The sequence below is a fragment of the Moschus berezovskii genome, chromosome 14 (assembly GCF_049115385.1).
Source record: "Moschus berezovskii isolate FMDL1 chromosome 14, NW_MosBer_1.0, whole genome shotgun sequence".
NCBI classification, from domain to species: Eukaryota; Metazoa; Chordata; class Mammalia; order Artiodactyla; family Moschidae; genus Moschus; species Moschus berezovskii.
The window spans coordinates 43,380,764-43,399,014 of record NC_142473.1 but is presented as its reverse complement, the minus strand read 5'-3'; the positions used below and the strand labels follow the sequence as shown (position 1 = coordinate 43,399,014).

At 35.4% G+C, this 18,251-nt stretch overlaps 1 protein-coding gene across 3 annotated transcripts in view; it reads left to right on the top strand.

Moving 5' to 3' along the window:
• Positions 1-13,590, top strand: part of FAR1 (fatty acyl-CoA reductase 1) — an 83,680-nt gene extending 70,090 nt beyond the window's left edge. For all 3 annotated transcript variants that reach the window (XM_055423337.2, XM_055423336.2, XM_055423335.2), the window contains 3 exons: positions 4,156-4,285; positions 7,681-7,808; positions 9,867-13,590. In XM_055423337.2, the coding sequence (XP_055279312.1) occupies positions 4,156-4,285; positions 7,681-7,808; positions 9,867-10,029 (421 nt within the window). In that variant the 3' untranslated portion in view covers positions 10,030-13,590. The remainder of the gene's footprint in view (positions 1-4,155; positions 4,286-7,680; positions 7,809-9,866) is intronic.
• Positions 13,591-18,251: the final 4,661 nt, after the last annotated feature.

The window sequence follows — 18,251 nt, the reverse complement described above, 5'->3', positions numbered from 1 at the left end:
CTGGTTTGCTGGACCTTAATGCAGAGGCCTCTTTGCATTTGGTACTGTCTCTGTCCTTTTAAGTGTAAACTCATGATTCCTTTAAAATTGTGTGTTTCCCATGTATTTGTTTTAAAACAATTCAGTCCATTAGACCAAAGCCATACCCACAGATCTTTTTTGAGACATACCCTTCTCTGTCTTGGGTTCCTTATGAAGTTGCTGTGGAACAGCACCCTTGTCTTAAATCTTTGCCTCTTATATCCTTAGACTCTTAAATCCTGCCTCTTAGAGCCTCTATAATACATGTCTTTAACATCTAGAATGAAACTTTTGTCTGAAAGTTTCTATGAGATATACTACTTTAATCTTTTTGAGGTCCTAACAGAATCTTACATCTGCATTCTCAATTTGATCTTTGATCAGAAGTTGTTTCTAAATGAATTCCTGGCTAAAATTTTACATTCCTTCCAAATTCCACTAAAACCAGATAGTTCATTTTTTAAGATCATCTTTGTCCTCTTTGAGGAAATCTTGGCATAGATCATCAAGTTTATTAGATACATTTTGTACTTCCACGTGACCATGGGTAATAGTTTTGTCTTCTAACTTCCAACATCATTTTCCTCACTTACCTTGAAACTCTCACCAACAGCTTCCTTATAGCCCTTTTATTTTTTTCCACTAACATCTTTGGTCCATACATGTTTTATCAGTGGTCTCAAGGGCCTCACAGTTTCTGTCTACCACCTAATCCTAAAGCCAGTACTGCATGTTTTAGATTTATATTACAGCAGTCCTTCACTCCCAGTACTGATGTATCTATTCCCATTATTTGTGCTACATGACAAATCTTTCAAATTTAGAATCTTTTTTTTTAATTTAGATAAAGTTGATATCAGACTTAGTATCTTAAAACAGTAATCATTTCATTCTGTGGGTCAGAAGTTCTAGAAGACTTTGATGGGATGGTTCTCTCTTAGAAGTGATTGCAGTCATAGGGACTAGAGCCAGGTACACTGTAGGGAATGGTAAAGGAGAGGAAGGGTGCCGAGCAGCTGGGTGGCCAGACATCTTTCTCTCTTCATATAGTCTCAGAACCTTTCAGTGTAGTCTCTGCACATGGACTAATTTGGGCTTCCTCACAGTGTGGCAGCCTCAGGGGGAGTTGAACAGCATACATGATCTCTGAAGGCTTCAAGGGTGAGTATTCCACTGAGCAAGGCAGAAAGCTACCTTACTTTTTCTTAACTCCCCATAGAAGTCACAGTATCTCTTCCATCTCAATCTGTTGGTATAAGTTACCTTCACCTCTTAATAGTTAAGTTGATATTGTAGGTGAACATATAAGATGGGAGATAATATTTGCAGCCACCTTTGGGAATTAAAATTTGCTACAAATAGGAGCATCAAATAAAAGTCTTATTAACTGAGGTTTGTCCTGTACAAGGCTTTCTAAATATCAAACCAGGAATGCTCTGGGAGCTTACCCTCTAAAAGCAATAAGAGACATAAAGGTTTTTTATTTAGGCAATTTTATAAATTTTATAATATTTTATAAATACGTGGTGGTAGTTGCTCAGTCATGTCTGACTCTTTGCCACCACATGGACTGTAGCCTTCCAGACTCCTCTGTCTGTGGAATTTTCCAGGCAAAGAAAACTGGAGTGGGTTGCCATTCCCTTTTCCAGGGGATCTTCCCCACCCAGGGATCTAACCCAGGTGTCTCGCATTGAGGGCAGCTTCTTTACCATTTGAGCCACCAGGGAAGCCTCAAATGTTAAATATAAAGTCTTATAATTTATATTATTAAATTTGGTCAGATATTTGCTGAGCAAAGTAGTGGCCTCTACACATTAGGACCTTAATGCCTGCTTCTGCATTAAACTAATGTCAGTCATGTCATTCATGGTGTCCAGTTTACTCAGTTGCATTGTTCTGAGTGTCAGTTGGCTTAATAAAAATCTGACTTGCTATATATCTGGGTATAATTTAAAAAGTACAGCTCAGATATGCATCATATGTATTCCTCGTGACTAGTCTCTGGGGACTAGAATGCATGTTACTATCACATATAGAAGCAGTATAAGTTATCTGCTTTAGCTCTTGAAATGTAGTAGTTACTTTCTCTTAAAAATGGTATTTAAAAAAATGGTTCTGTTTTTTGTTGTTGTTTTGTTATTTAGCTTAACTTTCTCTAGTTTAACTTCTCTGAATCTTAAATTTTTTATTTTTGTGATTCTCAGTGGAGGGCAGTTTTGCCTCCCTCAAGGGACATTGGACAGTTTTCAGAGATGTTTTTAGTTATCACAGCTGGGTAGATGCTACTGGTATCTAATGGGTAGAGACCAGAGATACTGCTAAGTGTCTTACAGTGCACACGGCGGCCCCCTCCCACAAAGAATTATCTGGTCTAAAATGTCTATAATGCTGAGATTGAGAAACCCGGGACTAGATGATCGTTAGGATCTTGCCCTCCTCTAAAAGTTTTTAAGAATTTTTTTCAGGTTGCTGTAATAATGAATACTCAGCGTATACATGGCAATATGGTCCCAGGCATCTGCTTGTTTAACCAAAGACTAGTGAGGCAGAGTTTTAAGTTTCTATTTATATTTCCCATAGTATTCAATCCGGAATTATTATTTGATAAATGTTCTGTGAACTTTATATATATGACCTTTCAGATTTCCTTCTCCCTCTCCAGTTTTTTATTGTAATTATGGCGAAATCACTGATTGACTTTTAGGGTAATTCTGTCACTTGAATGAATCTGAAAATAAGACTGAGTGAGAATTGTCAGTGAAAATGGAGTTAGGAAGAAAAACTTTTTAAATAAGGTGTATGTCAGAAAGCCACATTAACCAAATACGTGTATATGTGTGATTCAGGTATACTATACTGGCTGTGATAGTGGGTATTAATTACCAATCTTGTAAATCTTCTCTTCCCTTCAAATTCTATCTGTTTGAACTATTCCTGTCTAGATTTAGCCTTTGATGCTCAGTAATTCTTTCAGTGTTTAATGGAGGTTTTATTTTGTAATTACTTTCTTTAATGAAGTACAGTTCTTCTTTACATACATAGTCCATGTTGTCTCATTTTCTTTCAGTATTCTATATTCAGGGTTTCTTTCTAAATGTATTGAATGTGTCAGAATTGCTTAGCTAATGTTACTGTTTTGATTTCCTCCTCATTTCTAATGTTCTCGTTTTCTCCTATTTCTCCCATTTCTGAAGCCCTGATTTGGGGATCTCTGAACTGCATAATGCTAATCCTAATTGTGGGACTATAAATAGAATTCTTTTAAAGTATTTCTTCACATATAATTTTTCTTTTTATCATAGATTAGGAATTTTTGGTGTGTTTGTTTCAAAAAGTTCTGCCTTCTATTTCTCTCCCTATCATTAATTATTATTGTATAGATGTTACTGTTCTGGTTAGTGTTATGATATCAATGACTTACAGTGAACCATGATATATAAAATGCCAAATTTAAAGATTAAAGCCCCTCACCCTTTTAAAAAGAAACAAAAAAGTATTGAACTTTCTTATTTCTATAAAGATGGATATTGGGGATTTGGGAAGATTAGGGAATATATTGAATATCTATTTGAGAAAGTTTGTCAACATGTGTCATTGATTTCATGGCATATCCAGGCGCCTGTTGGTGTTCAAGAGCAAGTTGTTTAAAATATATATAGTTAACTAAATGGCAAATGAATATTTCTGTATACTTTGCTTCCATGATGCTGAAGAGTTGAGATTAAAATGTAACAGTATGTTATAAATTCACAGAAAATCTTACTAAAATGAAGCTGAACTAAAATGTGATTTAAGGAACAAAAAAGGAAAAGAATGCTAATTGAATTCATTTATTTACTTAGTATTATATGTAGAAAATTTGGCCTTGAAATATTCCATTTCATATATCAGCAGAACTCTCCTTAGGCAATATTAAATTCATTTACTGCTGCTTAATGTTTTTTTTGTTTTGCATTTATATAATGTTCCAAGATGCAGAAATATTCTTATTTCCTGGTGATTTGGTACACTTATTGAACTACATGTTAAAATTTTACTGTCAGTGTCTCAAAATAGAAACTGGTTCCCTGGGTGGTGGTGAGATTTTTTCCTTATCTATGCAAATTATGAATCTCAGTTTTTCTTGAAATACAGGATGATGAAAACAATAACTCGTCTTCACAAAGCTATGATGTTTCTTGAATATTTCACAAGTAATTCTTGGGTTTGGAATACTGACAATGTCAATATGTTAATGAATCAACTAAACCCTGAAGATAAAAAGGCAAGTATTTTTTTGTTTTATATTAGAAAATAAGGAGCATACTAATTAGAGTATGCTAATTAGCAACCTGAGAAATAATTGGATATTTTCTACAACCATTATGCAATAAGAAAGTTGATCTATCTATAGTGTCTCATTTTCAATCATAATTGGCAATAAAGTAAACTTGCTTTATCTTAGAATTTTATTTTTTTTTCATCCAAATATGTTCTTTCTTTCTTTCTTTTGGTAATTAATTTATTTTTTATTGGAGGCAAATTATTTTACAATATTATATTGGTTGGTTTTGCCATACATTGACATGAATTCGCCCCGGGTTTACGTAAGTTCCCCCTCCTGAACCCCCCTCCCACCTCCCTCCTCCCTTTATCTTCCCTCTGGGTCATCCCCGCATGCCAGCCCTGAGCATCCTATAACATGCATCGACCCTGAACTAGTGATTCGTTTCACATACGACAACATACGTGTTTCAATGCCATTCTCCCAAATCATCCCACCCTCACCCTCTCCCACAGAGTCCCAAAGACTGTTCTATACATCTGTGTCTCTTTTGCTGTCTCGTATACAGGGTTATCATTTGCATCTTTCTAAATTCCATATATATATCTTAGAATTTTATAATTAACTATGAGAGTAGCAGAAATATTTTCAAAGCATGATTGAAATGTTGATTCTCTTTTTCTCTTTTAATGTCAGGTTCAAAGAGAATTTTTACTTCTTTATACATTTTCCCCCCAAATACTGTTTTAAGTTTTAAGGAAAATGTCTCAGAAATTGTTTTTCAAATAGTCTACTTTTTGCCATTCCACATTTTGCTTTCTGTTAGTTTGAAACTTAAACTCTTATAAATTTTCTTTTTAAGGTTACCTTAGATATTTGAACATGCATACTTAAAAAATTGAGCAGTTTGCATCTTCCTTAATGATACTTAGGACCATAAAATGTTTTAGCTCTGATTACTACCCCCACTAACTTACGTGGTTATATGTTACTTTAGTGTTCTACTTAAATCTCATAATTATATGGTGGTTTTGTTCAGCTTTGTTGTTGTTGCTAAGTAGTGTCCAGCTCTTTTGCTACTGCACGACTGTAGTTCACCAGGCTCCTCTGTCCATGGGATTCCCGAGGCAAAATATTAGAGTGGTTGCCATTTCCTTCTCCAGGGGATCTTCCCAACCCAGGGATTGAACCGGCATCTCCTGCATTGGCAGGTGGATTCGTTACCACTGAGCCATCAGGGAAGCCTGGAGGCTAATTTGCTCCTGTTTTACAGTATCATTTCTTAATTTAGCAAGGCCTAATATTAAAAAGGGCTTCCCTTGTGGCTCAGCTGGTAAAAAAGCTGCCTGCAATGCAGGAGACCTGGGTTCGATTCCTGGGTTGGGAAGATCCCCTGGAGAAGGGAAAGGCTACCCATTCCAGTATCCTAGCCTGGAGAATTCCATGGACTATATAGTCCCTGGGGTCACAAAGAGTCGGACACGACTGAGTGACTTTCACTTCACTTCACTTCATTATTAAAAAGCAGAGACATTACTTTGCCAACCAAGGTCCGTCTAGTCAAGGCTATGGTTTTTCCAATGGTCATGTATGGATGTCAGAGGTGGACTGTGAAGAAAGCTGATCGCCGAAGAATTGATGCTTTTGAACTGTGGTGTTGGAGAAGACTCTTGAGAGTCCCTTGGACTGCAAGGAGATCCAACCAGTCCATTCTAAAGGAGATCAATCCTGGGTGTTCATTGGAAGGACTGATGCTAAAGCTGAAACTGCAATACTTTGGCCACCTCATGCGACAAGTTGACTCACTGGAAAAGACTCTGATGCTGGGAAAGGTTGGGGGCGGGAGGAGAAGGGGACGACAGAGAATGAGATGGCTGGATGGCATCACCGACTCGATGGACATGAGTTTGAGTGAACTCCGGAATTTGGTGATGGACAGGGAGACCTGGCGTGCTGTGATTCATGGGGTCGCAGAGAGTTGGACACGACTGAGCGACTGAACTGAACTGAACTGAATAAAAGGAGTTGGTGATGGACAGGGGACGCCTGGTGTACTGTGCTTCATGGGGTTGCAAAGAGTCGGACACGACTGAGTGACTGAACTGAACTGAATAAAATATTGATACTTCCACCTTTCCTTGGATAATGCAAAGACTAAAACGTGTAATCTAGTCAATTAGTATTCATTTAGATTTACCAGCATAGTTGTCTTTTTACTGCTCTTATTTCTTCCTTCATCCTCCTCTAATGATTTCAGACTTCAGTCAGGAATCATTTTCATTCTGCCTAAAGAGTACCCATTAGTGTACTTTCTCTAGTGTCTGTCTTCTATTGATGTTAGATTTTCTCAGTTTTTATTCTTGTAATACTTTTATTATTCAATGGTATTCATACTGCTATAGAATTCTATGTTAGCAAGCTTTCTTTGAACACTTGGAAGACATCTCATAATCTTTCAGTTTCCATTGCTTCTTTTGAGATGCCAGTGGTCAGACTAATAGTTGTTTTTTTGGAGGTAATCTGCAGTGCCTTTTCTGGTTTAAAAAATTTTTCTTTCTTTGACTCTCAGAAGTTTTACTCTAATATGTATAGATACATGTGTGTACATGTGGTATGTGTGTGTTTTGAATCTGTGGCTTGATGTCTCACAATTTTTGGAAAATTTCCAGCCATTGTCTTTTCAGATATGGCTTTTTTTCTATTCTTTTTCACTTTTCCTATGGGAATCCAGTTACACAAATGTATGACCTTCTCATATTATCTCATATCTTAAGTCTCCATTTCAGTGCTGTGGTACTTTAATGATTTATTTATGGTAGCTTTTTTATTTTTAGTCTAGAGCTTGCTATTTTCAAAGAAGTGTGATGATAAATTAAATTGTGAATAATCTGTTTATCACACCAAAAAAATTACCTGATTGTGTGTGGAAGAGCTCTGAGCAGAGTATAGCCCTCTTATTTTGTCATGAAGTAGCATTTTTGTAAGGCTTTCTTTTCTTCATTTACCTACTATTTTCATCAAATGGCCTACTTACTGTTACCTAAACTCCTAAGCCAGCTTTCATTCTTCTTAAAAAAAGAAAGCCACATTCTTTCTCTTAATGTCAATACTATTCTCTAGGAAAATTAATTGTGTAGTATGCAAGATGTTTAAAAAGAAGAGATACTGTAGATAGAAGGAAACTGGAAATAAGTGTATTGTTTCTGTGTTTAATGGAAGATAATGAAGTAAGAGTAAGAACTTTTTTTGTGAGTAGCAGTAAGATTTTAAAAATTAATATGGTAAACATTTTGTAAGCATGTCCTGTGGAATTAGCCTTTGGAAAAAGTGAATTTTTGACTGGTAATGAAAAAAATTATTCAAGAAAATAACCAGTAACTTTTTTGTTTATGTAGACTTTTAATATTGATGTACGGCAGTTACATTGGGCAGAATATATAGAGAACTACTGTATGGGAACTAAGAAATATGTACTGAATGAAGAAATGTCTGGCCTTCCTGCAGCTAGAAAACATCTGAACAAGTAAGTTTTATATGGGTTTGAATTCATCTTGTCTTCCTTATGAAATACTAGTTTTTTCCTAAGCTGTTAAATTGAGATATTGTGGTGTTGGAGAAGACTCTTGAGAGTCCCTTGGACTGCAAGGAGATCCAACCAGTCCATTCTAAAAGAGATCAATCCTGGGTGTTCATTGGAAGGACTGATGCTAAAGCTGAAACTACAATACTCTGGCCACCTCATGCAACGAGTTGACTCACTGGAAAAGACTCTGATGCTGGGAAAGGTTGGGGGCAGGAGGAGAAGGGGACGACAGAAAATGAGATGGCTGGATGGCATCACCGACTCTGTGGACATGAGTTTGAGTGAACTCCGGGAGTTGGTGATGGACAGGGAGGCCTGGTGTGCTGTGATTCATGGGGTCGTGGAGAGTCGGACACGACTGAGCGACAAAAAAAAAAAAATAATAATAATATATTGTATTTAGGAAGGTGGTTGCCTTTGGACTGTAACTCTGGTAGTGATGATTTAACCTATGACTGTTGAAGCTTACTGTTTTCATCAGTTTATACTATTCATTAGTAAGAAAGTCAAGTGGAATTTAGTTTTAAATATCACTTCCATCTTCCCTTATTGCTGCTGAAGAAGTAAAGATATCAGGAGATAATAAAAATGTATTTTAGACTGGAGATAATGTAAAGTTTCTTCTACCTTATTGAAATTCATCTTTAGAAGAGGAAAAGAGATCTAACAATACATTATTCAGCATAGAGCTTTTCTTTGTTTATAAAATGGTTATTCTTTTTCCCCTAGTCTCTTATAAAACTAATATGTATAAATTGTTAAAAAACACTTAGAAAACAGAAAAGAAAAAATTACTGCTAATTCATTATTCAGAGATGCAATTAGTTTTAATAGTAATGTCTTTTATTCATAGTAATTTTTAATACAATTTTTATAACAGTTTTCAAAACTTTCACATTATTCTTGCTCTTTCAACTCTTTGAGACTTTATAGGGCAAATAGTTGTGTAGATGAAGAAATAGAGACTTAGGGAAGTTGTGTTTGAAAGGTCATATTGTATTAAGTGGCAGAGCAAAGTTCTTTTGTCTACACCCATTGTTCATATATTGTACAGTTAAGCATTGAATAACATGGATTTGAGCTGTCTGGGTACATTTATACATGGTGTTTTTTCAATAACTACATACTGTAGTACCACAAAATGTGAAGTTGATTGAATTCACTAATGCAGAAATACAGGTAAGAAGGGCTGACTAAAGTTATATTTGGATTTTCAATTGTGTGGAAGATTGATGCCCCAACCCCCACATTGTTTAAGGATCAACTGTAGTCCTATATCTTTCACTGCCTGTTTAAGTTAGTGGAATTTATGCAATGTTATGGCATGCCTAAAGAATTTAGATTCCTTTCTAACACCATTAAAAAAACATCAAAAATGTTTTGAAACATGAGCAAGATAATTCGCATCTTGCTCTTTGAGAATGGGAGGGTCTTCCTGTGTAGAGCAAGTACCTTGTTTCATTCATGGTATGAGGACTTGACCAGTTGACTTTTGATCTTGACAGACAGGTATAACTAAGGAGTAAGTTCTTTTTTCTGACAACTTGTAAGCAGCTAAAGATGTCCAAAAATATTTATTTTGTCTGTAGGATGACATATGTAATGAATCTCCCTTTTTAGATGAGATAAGCTCAGAAAGTACAAGAGATGTTTCTGTTTTACCTAACAGACTTATTGCCTAGCACAGTTTAGGGCATACAGAAGGCTGCTTAATAGTACTTGTTAACAAGTAAATTTACATCTCAAATGTTACAAAAAACTTTGTGTTATTATTGTTAATAGAATTAATGCATTGTTTGATGGACTGCTATCCAGAATGTGCACAGTCAGGTGTTTTTGATGTTTGCTAACTTTCTAATTTCTAGTTAATTTTTAAGTTTCAAATTAATATGGATTTGAACTTTGATTAGATTAAGAATTGGATATGAATTATCTGCTATCCAACAATATTCTTTTCTAGAAGATAATATCCAATATATCTCTTGATCTGCTTTCCAGGTTGAGGAACATACGTTACGGTTTCAATACTATCCTTGTGATCCTGATTTGGCGCATTTTTATTGCAAGATCACAAATGGCAAGAAACATCTGGTACTTTGTGGTTAGTCTGTGTTACAAGTTTCTGTCTTATTTCCGAGCATCCAGCACTATGAGATACTGAAGACAAGAATTTAGCATTAGAACATCTATGCATATGGTGGTCTAAATGCATAAAATGTAAAATGTACTTAAGTCATTTCACCTTTTGTCAAGACATTAAACCATCTTAGCTCAGAATGTGGAGTAAATTATGGTACATTTTATGTAACATTTTAATGTATGCTCATAAAAGCCTGGTGAATACACTGTGGTATGCCAACTCAAATCTGTAATAGCCACCAAAACCATGACTTAACATTTTGATCCTTGGGGGAAAGGGGTTGGGTAAGGGTAGGAGGGGGAGATTAGGAACACTGACCAGTATAACTGTGCAATTCTGGAACATACTAATTAAAATATGCCTTAACATAGAGTGATTTTCTAATAATAATATTTAGTGCAGTGGAAAGCATTTATTTGGATGGGAATACTAGTTAAGTTGGTAGATATTTGATTCTTCAATGTTTGATTTTTATCATCAGTTGAAGTGATTTTTAGTTTTGTTAAAATTACAGCCAAACTATTTTCACATCATCCTGTAAGTTACTGAATGGTCTCAAATGTGAAAGACACATTTTCATTTTCCTTCTTTCTCTGATTAGAGGTCTGATACATATCATTTTCTATAAGCAATCAGTTACTTTCATAATCAGAAGACTATATATTATTATAGAGACCCTTCTGGATCTAAATGAGTTTGAGAATCCATATCAGCATATGCCATGTGTTTTTAGAAGGAAAATGAAAATTCACTAAAACTATTAGTATTGAGAAGAATAGGAGTACATTTTTCTTGACCACATTATGACCAAATAAAAACCAATTCTGTGACATTTTGTTCATGTTTTGAAGCTGGATGATTACTTGAGACTTTGACAAGCAGATGTGGGTACAGGGAGGAATTCATCATACTTGTGCTCTCCTCCCTTTATATATTTTATTAATAGGACTTTAAAAGGCTTATACTGTCCAATTAAAGCTGAAAGTATATTACTATGGAAGAATGTATTTGCAGGTAGTCATAACATTAAGAAAATGTTCTCATATGTGTGTAAACACATACTAACTTTTGACCTTGAGAGCTGAATTCCTTCAAGAAAAATAATGCATAAAATAATGTGTATAAGATTAAATAAAGAACTTTATTTACATACCACATAAAGTAACAAACTGTTGAATGAGTTTAAAGATACCTTTTATTTTTTGTGCATGTGGTTTTGGCTTTTAGAAAGAAATGAGTTATAGAAACAAGTAATAGCAAGAAAATTGATGTATATTTTAATGATACATTATAATTCCCTTTAAATCTTAATAGTAGTTAATTCTCTTTACTGTTGTAACACGTTTGGTTTAACAAATCAGCATAACATGTTCTAGTTCAGCTGATCAAGTTGTACTATATTTAGATCATTAACAGTGTATCTTGAATATGTTTAATGAAGTCAGTTTACAATACAAAAAGTTATATAGAACTTTAATCTTAATTTTCTTTGTCAATTTAGATGCAGTGTATAAGAAGTTTATTTTATTATTGTGAAAAACTTAAATGTAAAGGAAATCACCTTCTTCCATGCAGGTGTATAATCTTGAAAAGGAAAATGCTTCCATGTTGAAGCCAGATTTTCTGTAGTAAAACTTTTAAAACATTATTTTAAAAGAAATATGTATATAATATATATATATATTCTTTGCAGTGATACTGAAGTCTCTGGTCTAGGACCATACCTTTTATAAGGTGTGAGAGACCATGGCAGTGTCTAAGAATGGAATAAATGATGATGCCTTTGATTTAAAGTGGCCCACATAATTAACTATAGATGCTCTATCCTTTGAATGCTCCATCTATCCAATACATTTCCATAATGTGCTGAAAATATGCTAACATTTGTATGATTTTTATACATCTGCTGAATATACTTAGATGAATTATCTTTGTATCTTGCAAAAGAATCAGGTACAACTTTAGCAGGCATGTGAAGTACATGGGAGGTGTGTATCTTTGAACTCTGTCATTATTATTGTAATCTAACTTGAGGAAATGATAATTGGGAGGGTGCTAAGGCCACTGCATTAATTTTGTGTGTTTAGAATTCTTTTGTCAAACGAAAGCTAATGAATAAATTAATATGTCATTCTGGAACTTAAAAGTTTTAAAATTAGTACAGAACATACATAGGTTGTTAATCCTCACCAAATTAATTTTGAGCTTAACTCAAACATAAAGATTTTAGAAATCATTTGTATTGATGTCATCTGCTCAACCTGGTTTATTAGTTCTTTCTGATTATATTTTTACACACAGACTCAAATTTTAACAGGATAGCCTGTTAAATAAATATAATAATCATTTAACTCATTTGATAAAGCTACATTTTAAACATTTTTTTCCACCATTCACTCTTGATTCTTATAATTCTGGCATATGCATTTGTCACTTGTGAAGTCATTGTAACTATAAGTAAACTTGACTTGGCGACATTAATATATTTAATAACTCATCACCGAGAAGCATTGCAATACATTCTTTGACTTGGGGATGGCATAAAATAAACATTTTCTGAATCTGTGTAATAAAGTTTGGAAGCAGGAAGGGAAAATCTTATTTCTATCCCTTTTCTGTGCTTGTCTGTAGGAACTGGTTCAGGGTTTTTTGCTTTTTTGTTTTAAATGTAAATTGATAGTCTTTTATAAGAAATAGAAGCATTATTGGGTGCCTTTGTTTGTAAACCAAAAAGTAATAAATGAATCCCTATATTTCCATTATAGTACTTATTGTTTTTTTACAATAATTGTCCTGAAAGTTACTCATGAGGTAATGTGGTTAGAATTACAGGAAACAGTTCTCACTTACACTTCTTACATTTCTTAAGGTGTATTCATTATTTTTTTGTATCCTAATTTTATTGAATTCTAAGTCTCTTACACAGCATTTTAGAGGAAGCACATAGGCAGCATGAATACTTTTTGTAAAATATTATTTTTATTTATTAGCTGGAATGAGGTGGTTTCTCTGAAAACTGCCAGGGTGTCAGTTAGGTTCCAGGTACTCTCCTCCCCATTGAATGATATCATATTAATTTATAAATACATTTGTTGTAACTTGTCTGTTGAGTCAGTATAAAGAACCATTCATTAGTAATAGAGTGTAACCATAAAAAAGGAGAGAGCTGACATCAGGCCAGGGTACAGGTGAATATAAATGGCCTTCCCAGCCAAGCTCTTCTAGGCTTGACTCTTAAGTCGTGATTTGAAACTGTTGGCACTGACTTGTTCTGAGAAAAACTCCCTATTCTTTTGCATGAGTATCTAGAGAAAGGAATGTATACTGCATAACTTAAGTAGAAATGAGTTAATTAAATCTACAGTCTCTGTGATAAAGAAATATGAAATATTTTCTTATTGAATTAATATTTTTATCTTGAGGTATTTTCTAGTCATAGAATGAATGTCTTTTTTTTTAATGGTGATACTCTTAGCAAACATTTCTATCATTAAGATTCCTAAACAAATCATCTTTGTCATTTGAGCATATTTGTTAAATAATTCCTTTGATTTTTCTTTATTAAAAAAATTTTGATTAACATTTAAGTTTGACGTGCTCTTTTACAAGTTGATGGCTATAAACTATATTTATATAGATAAATGTTAAGGTTGGCTAATAAGGATATAATTGTCTTTTTCTTTCTTTCTCCCTTCCTTTTCCTTCTTCCCTCCCACTCCCTCTCTCCTTCCTTCCCTTTCTTCCTTCATCACAGATCACATACAATACCTGTATTTTTATACAAGATGAAGAGACAGTGGAGATTTTTCTGAATTCATTTAAAAAAAAAAAAAGCATTCCTAATATTCTCTTCAAAATATTTACCTTAAGATTCTCTCCTAGACATTTGACCTAGTTGTATGTTACAGCCTTATGGGGTTGAATTAGCCATCCTCCAGAGGTACTTTGGAAGCCGAATTCCTTTATTTTCTGCTGTTATACAGAATATCTAATTCTCTTTCTTTCTTTCTCTTTTTCCACATTTATCTGTGAAGAGCTTATCTTCAGTTTTTGAGAGCAAAGTATGACTAGAAAGTTTAGGCTGAAACATGAATTATTAATGCCAATACTTGATGGTCTTTGAACTACAAAAATAATCTCATATGACTCAACCTAGTGTTAAGAGTGGCTTTCTTTATTTTTTAACAAACACACCTGAACATAAACATACAGATGAGTGCGATTTTATTTAAAATAGTCATCCCAGGAGAATGTGTATTTATTTCATTAGTGCTTAATTTTTTGACATCTAATACCTACTTTTCTGTTTTATGTTACATCTTTCACAATTTTCTGTCATTTTCCCCAACTAGGTTGTTTTTCTTGAGAAGAAAACCAGCTTGAACCTTTTGCAGTGTAGAAATAACACTAGTGAACACTTGCTGAGCAAGTGTGTGAGGCACTACCCTAAGCATTTTACATGTATTAACCCATTTTTGCCTAGCAGCCCTTTGAGGAGGGCACCTCTGTTTACCCATGTTTTATAGGTGTGATAACTAAGGTGTGTGACGTTAGTAATTTATCCAGTTACACTGCTAGTGGCAGAGCCAAGGTTTGAACTCAGGTAGTTTAGCATCAAAGTCTGCTACACATGTCCATTACGCTATACCGTCTTTTATTATAGGAACACATGTACATGTGTTGTGTTAGGCATTGTTTATCTGTATCACTCAGCACACTGTAAACTTGTCAGTGGTTTGAATTGGAATATGACACACTACCTACTATTTAGGATCATGTGACTTAATTAACATAGGTAGATAAACATAGTTTTAATTAACATATAAAGAACAAAATACTAAAAGCACAAAGGAGTGATATACTGCTTAGTGTTTTCAGGGAAGAGCTCATACAGGCATATTTGAATTGTGGTTTTAAGTCTGATTGGAAGAATGCTGGGAAAGGGAAGCATTCCAGGTACAGAGAAGGGCATCTGTAAAGGGAAGTGTGGGGAGCCATGAGTAAATATTTTGATGCTAAAGTTGAGGATGACTAATGGAAGATGAGGTTGGGGGAATATTTGGGGGCCAACGAGGGCCTCTGCGTGCTCAGAATTCACTATGGAATGTGGAGTGGCTATAGTCAAAACCACTTAGAAGGTTCTCCTAGTCAGAGCACACCCAGTTCCTATTAAATACGAATACATTTTGGACTTTGAATGAACTGACCAATTACACTCATTTTCTGAATGAAATCAATTTAAGAGAAAAATAGTGTCACTAAGTGTTAATGGTGCCAATGGTGAAACAACTGGTCTCTATGTTTTTCAGTTTTCTGTGATTCTCGAAGTGTGACCCTAAACCAGCAGCATGAGTGAGCATCTGGCATTACCTGAGAACTCAATAGAAATGCGGCTTTCAGGTCCCGCCCATACTTAGTCAGAAACTGGGGTGGGCCAGCAGCCTGTTCTACACGCTCTCTAAGTGATTATGAAGCATACTAAGGAGAACTGCTGGTGTGGATAGTCATTGTGAGATACCAGCAAGGTCCTAAGGTCCTTGGAGAAGGTCTTAAAACTAAAGATCAACACATAAAACATGATACAAAACATGTAGTGATACATAGGAAAAGATCTGACCTCCTAGGAATAAAGTCATAATGTTCAAGAAGTTAGCTTTATGTGATAACTGTGGGTGGGCTAGATTTTTGTCCCTTATTTCACTTTTCCCCGTTTTCTGCAAGGAGCCTGAGTTTGTTATACACAAAAGCAAAAGTTTTTAATTTTAAAGTAACTTATAGATAAGGGTGGGAGGATGCTGAGGGGGAAAAAAGCTTAAAAGAAAAAAAAAGGTCCATTCATTCTGGACCTAAGAAAGGTCTGTTTTTAAACTCCAGATCTTGAGATGGTGTTTTTGTCTCATGATTAGAGAGCAGCAACTTACTATGTTGTGATGGCCCTTGAAATTGTCCAAGTCTTTGTTATGTTTTTGATGAACTTAGTAATTATATTCATTTCTATGCTTGCTAGTTTGTTACTTGGTCTTTATATGGTACCAACCATGAGTGTATGTCCTTTCTGTGCAGCCAAGTAACCACAGTCCTCTAACTAGCTTAATTCCCTGTTGTAATTCCCATTATAATGCTCACATTACACATCAGTGAATTGTGAGTTTATGGAGAGGCAACTCCCACAGAGAATTCTCAACTCTTGATAGATGAAGAAGGTGTTTCTATCCTTAAAGCTGAGTTCTAGAGCCTGTGCCATGGGAACCTCTCATAATTACCATAGCATACAGGTAGTTGAAAGTATTGCTAAGTTTAGAATGTTTTACTGGAGAAAATCTGAAATGATTAGGGAGTTTGCCTTAAGCTGTCTGAAAACAGAACCTACCCCCATTAGATTGAAAATATCTATTTACACTGTTTCCTTCATATGATTGAGCTCTCCTGTAGGGCAGGGCCCATTTTTTTTTAAGCAACCTGGCACATGGAAGTTACTCAATAAATGTCTCAACTTAACACAGAACATGAAGTTTGTCCTTCCTTCTATCAGCCCCAGAATTGTTAAGCTTCCTTTTAATATACAAAATTCTACAATCAAGAAGAACTTGCCCAAAAGAATATGTAAGCTGACACCAGTAACCTCTTTTTTCTCCCCTCACCTAGAGATGCTTACAGAAGATGATACAAATGCCCCAAGTTGGAAACTCCACAACTGACAAGTATTACTTTTATCCAATAAACATTGATTGGCTGCTTGTTATCCACTGATGTAAAGTCATGCTAAACACAATCTTCTGAATTCTTAGTAGATCTTAAAGTACTAGTTCTGATGCCTGTAATACTTCTAGAGTTTTTCTTTATGAAGACATTTATCCAAAGAAATTACAGTTGTCTAGATTGAAGGGCAACTTGACCCTGGTATGTGCTGGTTCAAGCAGTGTCTTCTTTAGATAACAGAAACTCCTGATAAGCTTTATGAATCTGCTCAGCTCAGTGGTGCTGAAACCACTGGGAAGGTGGACTGTGCATGTAACATCTGGCAGCACAGCAGAATGGCCTAATGCACATTTTGACCTGGCTGTATCATCTGCCTTCTTTCCCAGTATACCAGAATGATCTTGTAGGCCTAGGCCAAGTTTTGAACTTTTCCCCTCTGACATAAGAGGTAACATTCAATACACTATATGGAATGCCTACCCTGCTGTGACATTCACTTCAGCCCTCAGTTTCCTCATTATATTATTTCAGTGTTGTTCTAACTTATACCATGTTAGGAGCACCCTATCTCTCGTATTGTCAGATGCATCTTACCTGCAAGCATATTGTATATACCCATACTCTGCTTAACAGACCATAAAATTCTAGGTCATCACAGAGCATAAGAACAGATTCTTCAAGAATTGTCAGTACTAAGGTCTTGGTGTATCCAGAGATCCTCCTTATTGCTGGGCACATGTATTAGCATAATCTTCATACAGAAAAAATTTAAAAATAATAAATGCAAGGGGAAAATGTTTTTCCCCGAGAAAGAAAATTCTCATGTGGAATGTTCTTCTTTGCCCCTGCAGACCCAATCTCTTCTCCATGCAGTTCTTTGCCACATCAAGCTGACCTTTGTAGATGACACATTTGGGTTCCTTTGCCTTCTGGCTTCCAGTTGGATTGAGCCCATGAGAGGCACCAGCGGGAGTAGATGACAGGAGGAAAGAAAGCACAGGGCAGCTTTTTCCTCAGCCACTCCCTCTGGGCTGTGGTTTGGCAGTTGTTGCACTGCTTTATCAAATGCTGCTGCTTCCTCCTACAGCTCCAGGTTTCTCAGAGTTCTAGTCACTGCCTCCTCCCCTTGCCTGCAACTTCACTGTCATTCATTGTTGCTTTAACCTTGCTCATATTTTTGGAGGCCCTTCCTTGACCTCTGTTACTTTTCCCCTGCCTGTTTCCTGTCTGGCTTGGAAACACAGTCGTCTACCTTATGCAATGCTGGTCCCTTCCGCTAACACAGTTCAGAACGCTAATGTGGTGGAATAAAGCCTACTGATTGATCCTGAAAAAATGTTTACAACCTTTCCTTTTCAAGTTGGCTACCACTTTGTCAGTACCTGATATGGGTACAGCATCATCACATGGAGCTCATTCTTGCTCATCCATATAAATCACTATGGAACCGGTTGCTTATTCACAGATTTGGTCAGCCCACCAACATACAGAAGGTAAATTCTTTGCCTGAGGGGGGAAAAAAATAGTTTCACCCTTTTAACCTA